Below are 21,014 nucleotides of genomic sequence, written 5' to 3' on the forward strand. Positions count from 1 at the left end.
AACTAACTTGAATAATTTAATTGGGATTTAAGGCTCTAAGATCTATCCGATTTCTGTTAGGAGAGTAGGATGGGGAAACATTGGAAGGTATTCTTTCTTTTTTTTTTAAAGTTTGATGAGCTAACATATATTTGATATTTTCTTTTTCTTTTTTTAATTAATATCTTTATTTAAACACCTTGATTACAAACATGATTATGGTTGGGTTTCAGTTATGTAAAGAACACCCACCTTCACCAGTGCAAAAGATATGCTTTCTTGTCACTGTTGGTTAACTTGAACTTACAGAAAAATCTATTGCTTTTATTTAATATGGCAACAAATAACAATAACATAAACATAATCACATTTTATTAACTTTAAATATATCAGTATTTGAAAGGGAACTGGTATTGCTAGAATTATTGCTGTGCTAAGAGGAAAGAACATCCTTTTCAGATAGTCATAGTTTGAATATTTAGTATAAGAGAAATTGATTCTCAAAGATAAGGGTGGACATTGCATTTAGTGGGGATTGGACCACTCCTGCTTATAAGTAACCCCTGGATCTATACTTAGGAATTACTTCTGGCGTGCTTCAGGGATGTTGGGGATAAAATCTGGATAGTTTGTATTGCAAGGCTATTGCTATTGCTATTGCTATCGCTCCAGCCCCTAAAGTTTGTTTTCTTAAATATAATAATAGGATTTCAACTTTAAGAAATGAGCCATAGATAGTGATTGAAAGTGGAATGGCATCATGAGTATTTTATAGAAATTATATTTAAATCTTTAATTATATCAACTTGAGATATAGAGTTAAAAGTTGTTGATAGTTGAATTCTGGTCATAGAATATTCCAACACCCTTCCCTTGAGCAGTGTTGATTTCCTGGCATCAGCTTCCCCAATTAACCCTCCAGTCATCCCTCTCTACCCCAACCTATCTCTATGGCAAAAAAAAAAGTCTTCTCTCTATAAAAGTTATTTTCTCAGTTAACCCTGCCAGCAGTTGAGTGGCAGGGCCCAAGGATGTTGTGCTCTTGGCTCCCGTAGTGCCAGAGAACACCAGCACCACACTGGCAATGTGACACCCAGTAGTGCTTGCAGGCCATGTGGTACCAGGGATTAACTGGCAAGACAGGAACTGTAGTCCCTGTAATATCTACCTGTCTCTAGGAATTATTCATAATGCTTCCGGAGAAACACTGCTACTGTAAACGTCAACTGCTAGGGCAAAAGAGAAAAACTTCTATTTTTAAAGTATGTTAGTATAGTTCTTTTAGGAGTAGATCCAAAAGAAATGAAAATTGATGCGGAGGCAAAAACTTTTACACAAATGCTCAACAGGAGCACAACAGCCAAAAGTAGAAATTTAAAATTTTTATCAGCATATGAATGAATAAGAAAATGGGAGAGAGATCCATGTCGTTAGTACTATACAACCATAAAAAGAAATGAAATATCGAGACGAGCTACAACACAAATGAACCTGGGAAACTATGCCAAGAGAAAAAAAGCCAATCACTAAAGAGCACATACTATAGAATTATATTTAAATGAAATATCCAGAATGAGTAAATACATAGAGGAAAGGAGCATATTAGTTAGTAGTCACCATGGTTTGGGAGGGAGAGGGTGACTGAATCATCTGTTTAATGGGTATGTGGTTTCCATTTGGGGTGATGAATAAATTCTGAAACTGGATATTACGGTGGCACTGCATTCTATATTAAATGTTATATTACATATTATTATATATTACACCATTGTGAATATCCTTAACACCACTACATTGTACACTTTAAGGTATGAATCTTGTTATGTATATCCTACTACCATAAAATTCATATGTATATATTTAAAACTCTTAAATATAACTGTAGGAATTTTAATTTGTTGGTAAAACTGAAAAAACCTACAAAGACATTCATTTTTACTATGTTTTTGTATCAAATCTGCATGCTCACTTATGTAACAAATAATTGAATATGCAGTTACTATTAAAAAGGAGTATGGAGGTTATCTTTGCTTATGGTTTATCATTGTGTATAAGCTGATTATATTACATTGTTCCTTTTTGAGGAGCCAATTTATATTGGAAAAGTATAGATTTCACTCTAGGAGATATCACACCGTTAAAGACATATGTAACTTCTCTTTCAAGAAGGAAATAACATACGACAGCAGCTAAGGTGCTTGCCTTGCACACTGCTGATCCTGGCTTGATTTTCTGCACCACATAAGGTCCCTAAATCCCAGTAGACGATCCCCAAGTGCAGAACCAGGAGTGAGCCCTGAGTATAGCCAAGTGTTGTCTTAAAAGAAAATAAAAGAATGAAATATCCTGTTGGCTGTAAGTTTCTCCTTTTCACCTGAAATGAGAAGTACTATGTGTTTATACCAGAGAGGAAAATCAGTGATTACAGAATTTTTAAAAGATAATTTTTAAGTTGATGATAATCAGTATGTTTTAATTTAAGCAGAAACCTCTAACACAAGAATACTCTGTTGGAGGTACCATTTGGACAGTAGACCTCAGTCCCCACTGGTTAAAGTGTGTGTGTTACTATAGTACAAGTCTTCATTTTAAGGGAATAAAAATATATCAAAGCACGGAGAAGTCAAAGTCCAGAAGTTGCAAAGCATACAGGGGTAATTTCAATAATAAACTAGTTAAGTCTCTGGTCATAAGATGAGAAACACAGGATAAGTAACAGCCACCAGTTTTTAGATGATGAAGAATACATGAACTACTGTAGACGTAGTTATTAAACTCTCTTTGCCCAGGCTTCAAACTAAGCCTGTTTGGAAAGCTCTATTGATAACATGATACTTTTTCTGTGAAAAGTAGGATTAACCCCATTCTATGTCTTTAAAGGCTAGAATGCTTCTGCAGGGTAATAGAACGAATGGTTGATAAGTGGGTTCACATGTAGATGTACTTGATTTCCAGTCAGTTTTGAGTTGGCAGAATCTGTAAACACTGCCATGTTATATGTCTTCAGTATAGAAATCACAGCACTTAAAATCAGCAGCGATCAACTTTTTTTATATATGCAGACCAGCATCACCCCTGTATCACATAACCAAGAGGGAGAGCAGTAATTTTCAATATTTCTACACTGCTTCTCCATAAGCAGATCTCAAAGAATCTGGATACTCATTAAAACCAAAGGAAATATTCAAAAGTCTATGCATTTTTGTTGATCATTTCCTGAATTATAATGAATTTATTGTCCTGGAGGGAATAAGAAAGATTGGGTAATTAATTTGGGAGGTCATTTAATTCCTAAATTGAAATACTAACCTGTTTCTAAATGAATTACTACCATGGGAAGAAATCGGAATTGATCTACCTTACGTATGAATACAGTAAATGTAATCACACTGTCTTCTAGTCTTCCATTAACACAATTTTTAATTCTGACAATTGATAGACATGGTGCTTTAGAAACAATAGAGTTCAGAGAATATGTTGGAATTCTCCAAAGAATTGAGTGCCTAGATCTTGTACAATCATACAATTTGGGAGTCATGTTTCCTTTAAGGCTCTGAAGGCTCTGAAACCAATATCAAAATAGCTAGAGTTTGACTGGAAGGATAGTCGCATGTCATCTCGTCTTGCACATCTAGAAGATGAGATGAATTTCTTTTGTTTGTAAGATAACTTGTATAAAAAGAATGCTATGAAGTGATCCTGTGGGTGTAATGTAGCTATTTTCTGACAGAAGTTAAAATATTTTCTAAATTGTAGCTTTGGAGATGAGCTTTGCACCTTATTTCAGGAGATAAGTGCCATGTTCATAAATCAGAAGGCAGTTTTGTTATGTTGAAACTCCTTAGATCCCTGATATACAAGTTCTATATAAGCGGTCACTTTGGGAATACATGTCATCCTAAGACTGACAGCTTCTTTTTAGTACCTGGAATGTACATGAAAGCAAACACTGCTGGGTGGGGCATACAAGCCTGATTCTTGTGTGGTGCTGAAGTCTGTCTTTGAACTACACCCAGTCCAATGAACTCTGTCCCTAAAATATCAGAGCATTTCTTATTGTATGTGAGTTTTCTGGACTTCTGGTATTCGGGAACTGCAATTCTCTTTGTAAGCAATCTTTGAAGGTGTGCCTCTTAAGCAATTTTTGAGTTTGGGTATAGATAATTATAATTCCTTTTAACAATAGCCTTCATGAGGGTAAAACATGAAATTAATACATTGCTACCATCATTATATTATACGTTTTAGAATTCATGTTCTGATTTTTACTTAACACCTCTATCAAAAGTTTGCTCTTTCTGGCTCCTATTAATAAAACGTTGAAAATGGTTCTCCTTCATGGACAGATAGTTAGTTTGACTCACATAGTGACCAAGACAAATGACTTTTTATGTATATGTTTATATATATATGTGTGTGTGCATGTATGATCTGTCACTCCACCCCCTTATTTTTTCCTATGATATACACCTTGTGTTGTTTCTCATGTAACTTGAGTCCTACCTTACACTGACTGGCACTCCTAATAAAAGATGATACATATACTGGCATAACTGATGTATGCTGACACAGGTTGGCACCTACTGATACAAGTAGAATCTGTTTAGACTAGCATCAATGAGTGTGAGTTGGCACAGGTTGACACGTATTGGCATAGACAAACTGACAAAACTTCTACTGACTGGCATTGACTGACACTAGTTGGCACCTATTGGCACTGACTAGCTTGGGGAGTCAGTTTGCCAAGGTTTTGTGACCAATAAATTACATCACTAGAAGCCCCTGTCGCTTCTCCCTAGCTGACAAGTTTCCATTATGGAGCCACCCTGGGTAAGCTACCTCAGTCTGACTGAGGCCTTGGGTGCACCATCCATTCTAACAAGCAGAAATTTGGGAACTACCAGAGTACTGGGGATCCCCATGCATGTGGCAGAGGTGGCGATCTTCAATGACCTCATATCAATTCCTTCCACTGCCTAGTTGCATGTGCCAGGCCTGGGCTCATCGACCCAGGTGATGTACCTGTGGTGTGGTTCTCTGTAGCTGTGTGTTGATAAGTGGGTGAGGAAGGAGCCCCTGTGTGTCCACGTCAGTAGTGGAGGGTCTCCAAGCCCCTGGGTTCCAGACTTAGGATGTTAGCAGGAGAGAGGGAGCTGGACATTGCACCTGGAGTGGGTGGCTGGCCATCCCCTCTACTCCTGTATGGATCTGGTGAGCCCCAGCATGTCCCTCGGAACAGAGCCTTTCACTCCACAGGGATGCTTCAAGACTGAGGACAGAACCACAGGCTGCGAGAGCTCTGGGAGTTCCTAACTGACCCAGACTGAGACTTTTTTACCATGTTATGGACCCAAGTGGCAAGGGCTGGGGAGAGAGTCAGAACCTAACTCTGGAGACCCTGGTTTGCACCTGGGCCATACCCTCACCATCCAGGTCTTGTGGGCTCCAGCCTCCATTTCTTCCTCTAGAAAGCAGATAATGAGCCTCCCCTGGCAGAGTTCCAAATCAGAGAGGTGACACGTGCCATCTATCTACTTCAGTGCCAATGAATACTTAAAACTTGGCTGTGGGGTGGCCTTTTCTTTTCTCAATTGTTGGCCTCGTTTTGGTGCTGACCTCACTTCATGGATGAGGAAAAATTGCTCAGAAGTTGAGGTGGCTTGCCGAAGGCCATACAGACAGGATTTGCACCCAGACCCAAGCAGCTCCAGTCCCAGGTGTGGAGGATGTGAGTAGTAGTGGCAGTGGGGGTGGGTAGAAAGGGATCTGAGGGGCCTAGCATGTGGCCAACCCAGGTTCAATCCTGACATCCCCTATGGTCCCTTGACATCATCAGGAATAATTTCTGAGTGCAGAGTAAGGAGTTACCCTGAGTATTGCTGATGCTGTTTAAAACCTAATTCATAAAAAAAATAAAATTAAATTTAAAAAAAGAGTCCTACCTTTAAGAATTATGAATAAATGGATCTGGAGGCTGAGCTTAATCCCTGTCACCCACACTTCACCAGGAGTAATCTTTGAGTACAGAACCTGGAGTGAGCCCTGAGCACCACTGGGTATATCCCCCAAAAGATTTATGTATAAAAGACTATACTTCATATATAAAGCAAAATGCTTTTTTCTATAAAATCTTCTCAAGAATCTAGTGATTTTATGTAATAATGTCACTATCGTTCAGATAACTTATTCCCCACATCACCTTATAATCTACTTCAGATGTAAAAACCAGTGCTATGGAATATCAGGAAAGACATCTATGCTTCCTGGCCCTCTGCAAAGAACTTTCTGGAATCAAAAAGTCAGTGAACCAAAAGCCCAATGATGGAGCAAGCTGTAGAAAAGGTAGCTTCTAGAATGTGACATAATGCAGAAAAAGTTGCATTAGTTCCATGCTTAGACCTCCTCCTGTGGCTTCCTGCTTTCTTCAAGTGTTGTGTTTAGCCAGGGAGACTTTCCGGATTCTCCTACCGTTCACACACTTCTAGCTCTTTCTCTTGGAATTCCATTATACTCTTTTCCTTCCTGTACAACATGCCTGTGTATGGAATTTTATTAAATCGGGGACTCGGACTCAGTCTTTCTTTGACTGCCACTACCCAGCTTGATTACCTTTCTAGATCTGTTTTCTCACTAAAAAGCTAGAAGAGTTGGACTAGATAATAATTGATGTATCTATGGGTACTGGCTGACGTCCCCATTGAAAATGACTTAGGTTTCATTTTACTTAGAGCATGAATCATCACTAGCCAATTGGGTCAACATTATAAGATGGCCTGAATCCTGAGAGCAGTCAGATTTGCTCATTAATACTCCCCTAGACTAATAGCAGTATTTTCACATGATAACACAAGACTGAGAGCTAAGAGTGGAAGAGGAAAGAGAAAAAGAGTTAATAACTCTGAATATGTATTAAAAATTGAGTACTTAATCATCCTATTTAATGTATAGTTGAGTTACCAGATTTTTAAGACTTTATACATACTTAATATTTAATAAATAATATTTAACTTAATATTTCATAAATAGTTATATAATTAGAAAAATGAGAGGGCTTTTTTTGTTTCTGTTTTTGGGGCCACACCTGGCAGTGCTTATGGGTTTCTCCTGGCTCTGTGCTTGGAATCGAACCCAGGTCCATCCAGGGTCGCCACATGGAATGCAAACACTCTGCTGTGCTCTCTCTCTGGCCTGAAAGGGTCCTTATAAAATGACTACTGTCATTTTTGTAGGCAACAAAAATGAAGAATAGTTCAATTTTAAATATGGTACATTTCATATTTGGTCACAAAAGTTCTCTTTAGGAAGAAAATTATTTTAAAGCATGAATGCCTCTTTTATTACTGCTTCATCCCATTTTAAAACAATAAGCTATGTGTAAATCAAAATTCGTATATTAGGGATATATGTACATATATCCACTTGACAAATCTTTTGCAGGACTCACTGTAGGGTGAAACTCATTATAGGTTATTGTCTTCCTCATGGCTTTTAAGATTAATTTATTTACATAAGCTCAACTTAGAGATAACAATTTTTATTGAGTCACTGCGAATTACAAAGTTATTCATGATTGAGTTTTAGGCATACAGTATTCCAAAACTTAAATGTAACTTTAAGGCAAAAAAAATCTCTTTGGAGACTAAGTAAAATCAAATTTAGCCAGCTATTCAATGTACAAGTCTAACCTGACTAAGATTTTTCTTAGTTTCATCTCAGGCAAACAACTTTATTTCATATGGTCATGTTTGCCAAGAGGTGGTTTCATCAACTTTTGATGAAAAGCAGGCTTTTGGGGCACAGGGTGGTAAAAAAAAAAAGAAAAGAAAAGAAAAAAAAGAAAAGCAGGCTTTTTCTTTAAAGGTCACCTATGTTGCCTGAACTTCCGTGGAAAAGTTTCTGGATGTTCTGTTTTTTAAGGAAAGTGCATTGTAATTAATAATTACAGATAATTGGTTTTTTTCTTACTTAATTATACTCAGTTGTAACTTGTTCTCTGTTAAACCTTAGCGTGGAAACAGGTTCTTTCATGGCAAATGATAAACATGCTTGGTTTCATAGCTTTTTAAAGCACCTCTTTATTGAAGTTGATCCCCCCTTCTGATTCTTTAAAAGTGTATGGGGATGATTATCAGCTAGTTTAGGTATTTTAGAGTTATGTGTCTGCTAGTAGAATCAATCTTATCAGATAATTGTGGTCTTTGTGCAACAAATTGGCAGGCTTGTATTCCTGATAGAGATGATGTCTGAGTCTCCTACTTGATCCAAAATAGGCACTAATTGGTCCTTTGGTAAGCGCCACAAAAACCAAGAATTGGTCCATGGAGAATGAGCTAATTTCTAAGTTAAAGGTGATTAATTTGCAGGGATTTTGGAGAAGAGCAACACGGAATGTATTTCAGTCAGAGCTCTGCAGATTGGTTCCATCAGATGAGATCTGCTTCTGCGGTAGATGGTAAAGAACAATTTCTGGAGTAAAAATGTGTATGCCTATATGCCCACTTATTCATATAACTGTTTATTCATGTCCAAATAATGAACTTATAATCAGTTCTCCTCTTTAATTTATTTTTCCTAGTATTTCTTCTGAAAGCTTCTTTTTATAGAGATATAAAAACAAGGACAGCCTTTTTCTACCCTGAAGAAGCCTGTATTTTGCTCTTGATCACGTATTTTTTCTTTCTTCCTTTCTTCTAATGCTTTTCTATTAAATTTCTTTGAGTAAAAATGATTTTGTGTCACTAAAGACTAAAGCATGCAAAAACAACTGCAGAAACTGGCCAAAAATGCATAAAATACAGTTTGACAATATAATCTGTGGTTCTGGAAATTTCTATGTTAAGATGTTGCTAAGGCAACGTTCATTTTTAGGTGGTGTTATGATAACAGGTCATCTCTGTTTCTCTCTACTAAAAAGGTTATTGGTTATTGTGGGGGGTGTAATATGCATGCACCACTTTTCTAAATAATAAAAAATGAAACCGAGTATTCATTTCCAGGGTTAGCAAAAGCTAAAAGCACTTGAATTACATCAGTGCTATTTTTAAAATGTATTCTTTGACAAACTCCTGCTATGTTAATTGTTAACAGTTATCAATATTAGGTGTTTATTGTTTGTCAGATGAGTACCATCAAAATTTGTGACTTTTTTAAAATTAGTGAGTGGATTGAATTCACAACTAAGAAACTGAGGGACATATCTAGGTAATATGTAGGCTAAATGATTTTTGGTGGTAACAGGATTGTGGGTAAGTTGGATCGATACACACTGTTATCAGACTTGAGAGTTGTGCTTTTTGGAAGATGGAGGATTGGGCTACATGCAGCAGAGCTTTGGGTACTCAAGAGCTATTCCCAGCTCTGTGCTCAGAAGTCACTGCTCCCCATAGTATAAGGCATGGGGCATGTGGTGCCAGAGATGGAACAAGAGTTGGTCATGTGCAAGCTGTCCAAAAGGATAAACTGAAGGTCGCGTACCACTTTCTGATGAGTTTGCTTTCCTTTGGAAATGGAAATCATTGTTTTCAGAAGATTGAGCAAGAGGTAGGGAGAAGACACCATGAGCAGAACATGCTGCGTTGAAATGTTGTGCTTTGGGGAGTAGGACTATACATGGAGTTTTCTTCTTTAGGACCCTTTATGAACTGGACCTGCAAATACAGGTATTAAAGCTGTCTGACGTGTAGCCAAACCCAGTTTAATCCCCGGTACCACATGGTGGTTCTAGAAGCTTCACCAGGAGTGACCCCTTTGGACAGAGCCAGGAGTAAGCCCTGAGCACTGCTGAGTATGATGGCACCCTTCCCCCTACCAAAAGAAAAAGAGGATCAGAACTGCCAGCCTCTTTTTCTGGCCATGGCTGTTTTACATGCGTGTATTCTATATGGCAGTTTCTTTTCTTTTACATTTTATTTACTTTATTTAAACACAATGCACCATATAGTTGACATTGTTGAACATTACACATTTGTTTCCAGATAAGCGAGAGCAGTTATTACTTAAAAAAGAATAGATGGGGCTGAAGCAGTGGTGCTGGGGTAGGGCATTTGCCTTGCATGTGGCTGGCCTAAGACAGACTGCAGTTCAATCCCCAAGTGTCCTATATGGTCCCCCGAGCCAGGAGCGATTTCGGAGCGCATAACCAGGAGTAACCCCTGAGTGTCACCTGGTGTGGTCCAAAACAAAACCAAACAAAAAGAGGGCCGAAAAAGAGCATATAGTTATACCCATGACAGTATACTTCAAGGGTGGAGAAATCCTGTATCTCTTAGGCCAAGGGAATATATGGCAGTTTCTAAACAGATCTTTCGGTGAAATGCAGGAGAACTGGCATACTGCGCCGAGCATGGCAGGATTACAGAGAGGACCTGTGGCAGGATGCTTCAACGGCAAAGCCTACTGGCCCAATGCTGTTACCAACGAAGATATGTCAGGCAGCTTTCAATCTTTGATGGATTTCTTCCATTTTACTGATTTATTTGTTTTATTCAAGGTGAACCTACTGAAATCCATGAAGTGAGCTGTGGCCCTACTGTAAAAATAAAGTTAATGTTTGCTTCTAAAAAGGGAGAAGATTGGGACTAAGACAGGATGTCACCTGAGGGAAGTTTTTTGGCCAGTATGTGACAAAGGGCATACTTAGTTCCGAGGGTCATGACTGTGGCTGTAATCATGGGCCACATGTTCCAAAGTTTCATGGATGGACCTTATCTTGCCTTAGCTAGACCACACTTTTTCCTCATTAATATTTGTAGAAAGGACTTTTTCATGTTTCAGCAATATAGTATTTTAGCTTGTTTATTAGGATCAGCAGTAAAAATTCGAGCCTTTTGTGGTGCTACTAATGGATTAAAGAAGTAACACTTTATAGAAAGAGCAAAATATATTAAGCTTTGATTATGCAACTTTGAGGATCAGAATATGGATCACACATTATTATTGGATATGAGAGTATCTTTTCTTAAATTATTCGGAGTTGAGACTCAGTGCATTAGAGGATAATAATTTTAAACAAAGCCCCATTTCTAACAAAGGAATAACAAGGATAAATGAAAATTTCAGACAGTCTAGAAGCTTCATTGCAGCCATTATTTATAATCTCTTCTACCAACCTTTTACTCTATATTAAAAATGATTATTTGTGTGTATCTGTTCTCTCTGTGTCCACATGATCTGTGATAAAGGAGTGTACAAACAAAAATGCACAAGAAACAAAAGAGAATGGTGGAGTTAGGGAATACATAATCCCCCATCTGAATATTCTGAGGGATATATATTACAGTCCTAAAATTAATCTTATTTTTTCATAACTTTGACAATAGGAAAAACAAGATTGCACAATGTCATTAATAAAATACATGGTCTAGTGGTTTAAAATTAATAGTTTTTATCATGGAATAGGGATATTTGTGATTGATCTTAATGTTCTCCCAGCACACAGATGTACAGCTCTGTTTAATTCCATATCCTCTTATGTAGAAGTCCTGCATTTAATTTACTACCATTCAAATTACATTAATAGCTTTGCTTCACAAAACTAGTCTTGATTAAAAGGACATTATCACAGCAGATGGGCCTTCAAAGCATTTTTCTCGGGCCTTCTAATCATTTTGAAAATTACCTGTAGACCTCTCAGAAGGCGAGATTGCCACTCTCCAATTTTTGTTCACTTGGCTGTGTTTGGAACTATGATAGTCAGAGGTACATTTGTTGATATTGTCCTTTTATCCTGCCACCACAGCCATACCTGGTGGTTGTTCAGGAGGCCATTAGGGGCCTGGAATCAAATGTGAGACGTCATGCATGCACTGTAGTCCTTTGCCCTATATCCCTGCCCACGCTGTGGAGTAGGTTTTTGACCTATGAAGTAAATGATTTCTCACAAAAGATCCCTTTAGCAAACACTCTAACTACAGTTCAATTTATATGGTCTTTCTGTTGTTAAGTCTTAGTCACAATAAATTTTAAAATGAGTAATGTGGGGCTAGGGTGATAGAATAGCATTTAGGGCATTTGCCTTGTGCACAGTAACCCAAGTTAGATCCCCAAGCATCCCAGGCACCCTCAGGATTAATTCCTGAGTTCAGAGCTAGGAGTACCCAAACATCACTGGGTAGGGCTCAATAACCAAAATAAATAAATAAATAAATAAATTATAAATGTGACATTAATTCAGAATGAGAGAATCTTGATCAGTTTTTTTCCTTCCTGTCAAATTTGATGGTAGTCTTCTCAAAATGTAAATCACTTTTGCTACTTACATAAATGAACTTCACAAAATGGGGTGCCAGGGATCATTTGCATGCCAGGCAGGTGCCTTGCTACCTCTACTCTCCAGCCACAGCCTCAGGCTCTTTGAATTGTGTGAAATTACAAAGCTTTAACTGTCTGAAATTGGGGTTAGGGATATACTAAAGTGGGGAGGGTTTTTGCCCTGTACACAATATGTGTCCTGAAATCTGTGATGTGATCAGAATTGATGCCTGAGCACTGAGCCAAGAGTAAGCCCTGACCACAGCTGCATGTGCTCCAAAAACTAAAACAAAACCAAACTACTGATATTAAAATAGAAGAGTCACAGAGATAAGCTTTTATAAAATAAATAAAACTAAGAAGACTTGACAGGCTCTAATGAGTGACTAGATGAAGAGCTGAGAAAAGAATGACGTGAATTTTCTAATGAACTTTTCATTCTGTAAACTGGAAAATAAATGGAGACTAAGGTCAAGAGGTATCAGGGTTTCCTGGAGTCCCTTTCCTTCTAGATCTCGACAGTCATCCAGCAGAAAGAGAAAAGTCGTATGATTTCACTCACCTCTTCTTTTTTTTTTTTTTTTTTTTTTTTTTTGTGGTTTTTGGGTCACACCCGGCAGTGCTCAGGGGTTATTCCTGGCTCCATGCTCAGAAATCGCTCCTGGCAGGCACGGGGGACCATATGGGACGCCGGGATTTGAACTGATGACCTTCTGCATGAAAGGCAAATGCCTTACCTCCATGCTATCTCTCCGGCCCCTCACTCACCTCTTCTAAAAGGAGACATCTTCTGGTTGAAAGTGTTTGCCTGATTTGATCGATAGATTTCTGTTAGTGTCTTCAATAATTGTAGATTCCATTGGGCAACCACAGATCTTTTTTTTTTTTTTTGGTGTTTTGGTTTTTTTGGGCCACACCCATTTGATGCTCAGGGGTTACTCCTGGCTAAGCGCTCAGAAATTGCCCCTGGCTTGGGGGAACCATATGGGACACCAGGGGATCGAACCGTGGTCCTTCCTTGGCTAGCGCTTGCAAGGCAGACATCTTACCTCTAGTGCCACCTCACCTGTCCCGCAACCACAGATCTTAAGTCAAATGCTCCAAATTTATTTGGACTACCATTCCTGGTTTTTTTTGAGGGGGCGTGAAATCCCTCAGTAACTCCTGGTAATCTCACTTCTTGAAGCAAGCAAACAGAAAGCTAGTCCCAGTTCTGCTCCCGACTGCTACTGCCCCTCCAGCCCCCTCCACCAGTTGGGAGGAGTGTTCACTTTGGAAAGCAGTAATCGAAAGCAGTTGCAGATTTTGGAAAACATAATGGAGTTATTATGCTTTTGACATTTCTTTTTTTCATTATTAGCATTTACAAAGAAGTTATGAACTTTGATGATTTTTCAGCTCTATACTCTTCTATGAGAGAGATTTTGACTGTGTGAATTCATTAAAAAAGAAAAAGTAAATTTATTTTCATAAACCATTAGCAGCAAATGGACCACACTTACTTTGATTGCTTTTTTAAGGTTTTGCCAAAGGCTTGTTTGTTTCATATAAATTAACACTAGTGGTCTGATTATATAGGGAATTGCCAAATGCCCTGGCCTTAAATGATTGGAAATATTTACTGCCTGTGTATGGCAGTGAGGGGTTGTCACTCATCAAGTTGTAATATCTTGTTTATGTCCACTGCAATAGGTGGTCTGGCGGTAGATTTTGTTAGTTTTGTTCTGCTTTTGGACTCTTTTTTTTGACTGTTCTTGCTTACATACAATTCAAGGTTTTAAGGACCCAAGACAGTTTGGGAAGGACGTCCTTCAACTCCAGAGTGTTGGAACTTAGCCTGAATGGTTACTGCACCCAAATTTTGGTTTGAAGTTGGTTCACTTGGTTTTGTTCCTTGTCATGAGCCACAATTGGGAATCACATGACTTGTCATCAACTTTCTTATTCTACCCACCGCCTCTGACTGATTTTCCAGTTTGAAAGAGAATAGAGCTTAGCCCAGCTCATGTTGGGAACATATTAATCAATTTTTCAGTCTCCATAGTCACCATAATACTACTCAGACCCAAAACTTGAGAGAGACTATGTTTGGACTGTCCATGAATAAGGTGGAAGGAAGAACTGCGTTTTCTTGAAAGTGAAATGATAACGTTTTCTGTTTCTGTAAAGAAGACTGTACTAATAAAACTGCAAATTTCTTTCAGGTGGGTGTACATGGCATTAGAATAGAATTCATCAATGAAAAAGGATCAAAACGCACCGCCACCTACTTACCGGAGGTTGCAAAGGAGCAAGGTCATTGTTGTACTTTATTTCATATGATCTGGTGAAGAAGTTAAACAAATCGACACATTGGAATGCAATATCTGACCTTGCAGTTATGTCTTATTTATCACTGTAAAACATAAGAAATGACTTTTATTACTGCTACTGCAATGTCGAAATTAGGAGAATCACTTACATAGGAGTTGAATCCTTGGACAGGAAAAGCACACGAAAGTTTACGTTCAGAAAAAGCAAAGGTGTACAGTTTCATTTCATGTAAGCAATGGCTTGCTGCACGTTTGAAGTGCCATTTCCCCATATTCCACTGTGCTTTATAGCCTTTTATTTGACCATCAGCCCAAGTTTATTGTCAGTATCAAATGCTTCATTCCTAGGTGGTCGCCATGACTGATACTACTACTATTAAGGTTTTAAGTTTCCCATTAATATGACAAATAGTGAGGCTGTACATGATATCTTTGTGTTTTATAGGCTTGGTCTGCACTTCCTAATCCCCAAATGTATTTTCTGTTTTGCAGATAAAGCACAGACCTTTATGAACTACCACAATAACAAAAAACTGTTCACTCTATAGTATCTTGTCCTTTCTAGCTCCTACTAGATTTTAATTTCATGTTAGTAACACTTAATATTTTTTCTTTCTTACTTACTCCTTTTCAGAAAGGAATCTAATGTGGGTTTCCCATGTTTCTTATCAATGCGAGATACCTAACAGCCAAATTTCACATAATCAGATCTTTAGATGAGAGAGTGATACTTCTGAGATACTATTGTTACTATGTGAGACTAGTACTTGAGTTGCTTTTTACAGATGTCTTACTTTTGCAGTTCCAGTGACTTTTAAAAGGATCCATTAGAGATAAATAGACTGGGACATTAGTATACCATGCCAGGTCAAAATCAATAAAAAATGACTTTGAATGCTGCACAGAAACATTTTTGATGGGCCAGAGGAGACGCCTTTAGGAGCAGTGATTACTGTGAGCCAGGGTGATTGTCCTAGATATGACTGAGTGGGCACAATGACATTTAGGCTTTTCCTGTCCTCTTAAAGACATCACTGGTAAAGGAGAGCCCATTTTTGTGGTTTGTTAGGAGACAAGACCGAGCATTCATTTACTGCCAGGCTCCCCGACTACTTGGCTTTGAATGTGGTTGGGCTAAGTTAGTCCTAGTGGGGAGTCAGAATTTTAGGTTATGGTGGTGAACCTGCATCTGAAGTTCAGGATGAACTCGTAGTTGTTTATATATGATTGTTTTTAGGATCAAAGACGTTGATGGAAGTGATAGCTGAACTCTACAGTCATATTTTACCAAAGCTGCTTGCTACCTGGCTTGACTCGTGTTTATCTGCTCTACTTTCCACAGGATGGGACCATATTCAGACCATAGACTCTTTACTGAGGAAAGGTGGATACAAAGCTCCAATTACTAATGAATTCAGGAAAACCATAAAACTTACCAGGTAAAGAATGCATTTTCTGGTGCAAGGCCACTCAGTACATCTGATGTGTCTGCCTGTAACTCTGATTTCTTTGTCTTCCTAGCTACACTTATTCTCTTTTGTTCTGAAAGAGTGGAAATGAACGGTGGGGCCATCATGAGGCTGGATACAAAGGAGCTCTGCTTGGCAATAAAGCTTATATGATGTTTGAGTCCATCATTCCCATCTTTAGCTCTGTGAGATTATTCTGTTCATTACAAGCCAGCCCTTGGAGCTTTTAGACTACATTATTGAAGAAAGTTGCATGAATTGGCTATTTGTCTAGCTTTTAACATTGCTTAGCAGAACCCCAGGATTCTGATAAGCAGCCCTCAGATTCCAATTCACTTTAGAATTTGGCAACGATAGAACTCTACCTTGAAAGCCTGTTGAAAAATATAATTGAGCTAGAGTCATAAATGCTAAATAAATTTTAGAATAGCACAATAAGGATACTTATTTTAAAAGGGAACCATCAAATATTTTTTGGAAAAGGGTTGCTGTTTCCACTAATTTCAATTTCATAAAATCGCATTGAATACTTATACTCTAAAAATGGACTGTTCTCAGTTCTGAGGAGTTACAAATTTGAAAAGGTCTCCATCTATGCTCATCCAAATTCAAAGTCTAGGAGAATAGAAGGAGATGTTCAAAAATAACTATTAATATAAGTCAGAATATGGTGGGTGCTATAAAATTACAAAGTAGTATAAAAGCATCATTTGAGTTTGAGAAATAGCAGAATGTTTCATCAGAGTTTATGACCGAGGCTAGACTTAAAGGATGGGTAGGGTATGTGAAAGGTAGAGAGGAAAGTGATTAAATTGGATTTTTGGGCCACATGATTGTGCTAAGGGTTTTACTCTTGGCTCTGTGCTCAGTGAGGCCCAGGTGGTACTTGAACCGTATATAGTGCCAAGAATCAAAACAGGGCCAATCAGATGCAAGGCAAGCAATCTACTCATTGTAACACCTCTCCAGCTGGAAATGGCTTAACTTGAGAGAACTTTTGACTTAAGCCATGTAGGTGGCAGAGTCAGAGTAAGTTGTAAGGAGTGTTCGTTAGCCTTGATTTGGCTAGTACTTCAGTTTTCATATATACCAGGTGATCATTAGAAGGCCCATATTGTAGGCTGGGTCAGGTTATAAGGAATCTTGATCAAATTTTATAGGGTCCTGTAACCTAAGTGTATATGCATTGATAGCCATTGTAGGATTGTAAACAGATGAAATTGGGGAAGTGTAATATTGGGAATAGGGGACATGAAAAGTAGTTGGGGAGGTTCACTGTTACTTAAGAATTTGTATCAATAATCCCAAAGAAGTAGGTAATTGGAAGTCTTAGATCCAAGATATATGGCAGTGGGGATAGAAGGAAGGAAGGAAGGAATAAGAAAACACTGTGGGAAAAAATGGAAAGACAGAAGACTCAACTGGAAATAGGAAAGAACATGCCCAAAGCTTTAGTCTTTAATCTAGACAAAAGGAACTAAATGGTTCCATTTAACCAAGAGAAGGACTGCCAAAGAGTCATATTTATGCCCTAATTTTGGTTTTGAAGTGCTTCTTGGGATAGTATTTATACAACTATCTGCTAGGTTGCTGAAAATGTGCATGTGTGACTCATAACTATATGGTAATTTAGCATCATCCATTAAAAAGACTGCTCAGGCTGTCACAGTAGGCTTCATTGAGAGGGAACCAAGTATAGGGAGCAGAAAAACTTATGGTGACACTTAGGTAGGAGGAGTCAGAGAAGGCAAGGAGGAGTCTGAGCCAGAGAAATACAGATTTGTAGAACCTTACTGTGGGCACAAAGAGAAGGAGTAAAGCAGTGCCATGAGGAAGCAAATAAGCAGAATGATAAGGGGTAGCTCTTCTGAGAGACCAGTTTTCCTGGAAGAGTGAGGCAAGAGGAGGACCGTCTAGGAGTAGTAATGAGATTAGGTGTGAGGAATTTGAAGGTAAAAAAACACCATTATTCTTTTGGGTTTTTTTTTGTTATTTTTTTCACATTCTTCTCCTCCAATCCATCCCCTGCCTGTTTTCTTTTTTAAAATTTTTTTTATTTAAACAACTTTATTACATACATGATTATGTTTGGGTTTCAGTCATGTAAAGAACACCACCCATCACCAGTGCAACATTCTCATCACCAATATCCCAAATCTCCCTCCTCCCCACCCAGCTCCCGCCCGTACTCTGGACAGGCTTTCTACTTCCCTCGTACATTTTCATTATTAGAATAGTTCAAAACGTAGTTATTTTTCTAACTAAACTCATCCCTGTTTGTGGTGAGCTTCATGAGGTGAGCTGGAACTTCCGGCTCTTTTCTCTTTCGTGTCTGAAAGTTACTCTTTTGTAAAGAGTGACAAGGAAAGAAGCTATAGATTGCGGAAAGAGACTAGTGAATACCCGTGTTACGAATTTGTGTTTTTGAAATAAAATTTTGACTGGTTTACAACTGGTATACATACATTACTACCTTATAAAGAAAAATGTTTGTTGTTATGTTTTTTCTTAATGGCAAGACCTAGTGCATCCAATTAGATCTAATGGAGTGCAGAAAAGGGTCTGCAAAAGGATTGATGGAAACCCCCAAAGAGATGATGGAAAACACCAAAAGAATAGAATGAAATTCATCTAGGATGGTAATAGGTAGGATTTCCTGTCTCATCCTGTCTTCAAACCAGAGGCAAGGCTTCAATTTCTCAGTTTGATCAAGTTGGAAAGTGGAAAGACCACTGTGTTTAGGGTGCCTTCCATGGTGTTGACCTGTGTTGCTACTCCAAGGTCCCCTCCTAGCATGATTAGTATGTCACCTATTTCCTGCCGTTAACGTCTGTCTCTTCCATAACTTCTGTTTTAGGTACCGTAGTGAAAAGATGACCCTGAGCTATGCTGAGTATCTTGCTCATCGCCAGCACCATCATTTCCAAAATGGCATCGGGCACCCCCTTCCACCGTATAACCATTATTCCTGACACTGAGCCGCAAAGCCAGTCATTGGGCCTCTCCGCAGACCTCTTCCAAGGAGACCCCACCCCTTCTTGGTCTAGCTATATCTTTTACTGTACCATTTTATGATGATAGTTTCCGTTGCCATGATGGAGCTTCGACATTGCCTGTTAAGGTCATCATGGTAACGGGTAGGAAATGGCATTGGAAAATATTCTGTTTTACTATTTTTTATTTTTTTGCAGCATATATAACTTTGAGGTGTTCTTTTCTTAAAATATTATATATAGAGTTTTGCTTTGCTAGTCAGGTTCTGTCTTTCTGTCCTTGCCTTCCTTCCTCCTTGCAACTGTGGATGGAAGAAATCGTTCAGTTTTAAAGGGTTTTCTTTAGTTTTCAGTAAGACAGGTAATTTGCTAGTTACTTTGAGAATTAGTTCCTATCAAATTCAATTCTTCATTTATTACTATCAAATTTGTCCAATCGACATTTTGCTAAGAGAGTCTAATATGAGGGTTTCTACTCCATAAGGATACTTTCCCATCCACGCTTAAGTATATAATCTTTAGTTCTAGTAGAAAACATTCAAAGGTCTGTGATAGGGCTTGTCATAGAAAGTGAAAAAAGTCACTTATGCCTACTGTGCTGGTTGTAGGAGACTGCCTCATCACTGAGATAATCGACTTTCAAACTGAAACTGTTTCAAGGAAATATGTTACGTTTCAGATATGCTCTAGAAATCATTTTTGAAGAGCCACAAATCTTGGAAAGAGAGCAGCCACGGAATTTAGTGCCTTTGAAAAGAATATAACTAAATGGAAACCAGAGGGATTAGGGAAAAAGGCAGTTTAGAGAAATATTCTTGTAAAAATGGATTGTTTCTATATATGAATCAACAGGCTAGACAAATTCCTTACCCTTAAGTATTTTTTAACTGAAAAAATATTTTGAGCAAATAACCAAAAAGACATTTGTCTAATATATATTAATTTAAATTTGTTAGCTTTAGATTTCAATGAGTTGTGATTGGCCAGGACAATGGTAGCTGCCATTTTAAAGAATGATAAAGATATACTAATGCAACAAAAGGTCATTGATGCCAGGCTTTAGTTTTCTGGAAGGCAATACTGGAGTTTTGGAAATGCTAGAAAAGAGCTTGAATCTTATCTTGCACTACATACTTTTGGTGAAAACACATTTACTGTGTTGATGACATGTTACACCTAGAAAATGGAGTTGGCATCTATAGATGATAGAATTAGAGCCCAGCTCATTTGCAGGACAGTCTTCAGCCTAGGGGAGGTCAGAAGTACATAGACCATGAGAAAAATGACAGGTAATTCTAGAGAAATATTACTTTCATAATGGTAATGACAGTAAGTTATATGTTTGTGTATGCATATACACATCATGCATATCTCATTTTCAGACAGGAAACCAGTAGATCAGGTGATATCTATGGTAAGCATGGTGCAGAATGTCGTCTAAAAACTATGATATGTCACTGCATAACCAAATGGCCTAGCTTTTACATAGCATTGCTGTGACCCGTGACAGACTGCAAGTTCAGAATTCCAAAACCCTTCTCTAATGCCTGCGGTTGTTGCCTGACTTCTTCTGTTCACCATTGTGTGCTTTGGATTTTTGAAGAGAGTTCTGAGAAGTTCTTCATCCATAGCTTCTGTTGTTCCACAACCATTTTCAGTTTTGATGCCTTAACTATTAATATTAAGCCAATGGTTAGCCTGAAATGGACTCTCGGTGAAGTAGCCAGCTTCACTAAACTTCGAGTTTAGTCAGAGAAAGTCCGCTGCTGCCGGGCTTTCCAAAGGAACTTGGAGTCCTTTCTTCTCAGCTTTGGGAGCATCTCAGAGCAGAAGAGTCTTTGGGTATAAAGATAAATGGCTCCCTGGTAGAAACTTTCTTGCCCTTGTAAGGAAATTGAGCACAAGCTTAATGATAGTGTCTGCTGCAAAAAAAGTAAACAGAACAAGCAAACTGAAGAGAGACAAAATAAAACAATAGTGATCCATGTTGTCCATCTCACCAGTTCAACAGG

At 38.2% G+C, this 21,014-nt stretch overlaps 1 protein-coding gene across 2 annotated transcripts in view; it reads left to right on the plus strand.

Annotated features, from left to right (window-relative positions):
• AMMECR1 (AMMECR nuclear protein 1) overlaps positions 1–20,017 on the plus strand; it is a 138,644-nt gene extending 118,627 nt beyond the window's left edge. For both annotated transcript variants that reach the window (XM_049767606.1, XM_049767607.1), the window contains 3 exons: positions 14,433–14,523; positions 15,883–15,979; positions 18,867–20,017. In XM_049767606.1, the coding sequence (XP_049623563.1) occupies positions 14,433–14,523; positions 15,883–15,979; positions 18,867–18,981 (303 nt within the window). In that variant the 3' untranslated portion in view covers positions 18,982–20,017. The remainder of the gene's footprint in view (positions 1–14,432; positions 14,524–15,882; positions 15,980–18,866) is intronic.
• Positions 20,018–21,014: the final 997 nt, after the last annotated feature.

The sequence above is a fragment of the Suncus etruscus genome, chromosome X (genome assembly GCF_024139225.1).
Source record: "Suncus etruscus isolate mSunEtr1 chromosome X, mSunEtr1.pri.cur, whole genome shotgun sequence".
Lineage (NCBI taxonomy): Eukaryota > Metazoa > Chordata > Mammalia > Eulipotyphla > Soricidae > Suncus > Suncus etruscus.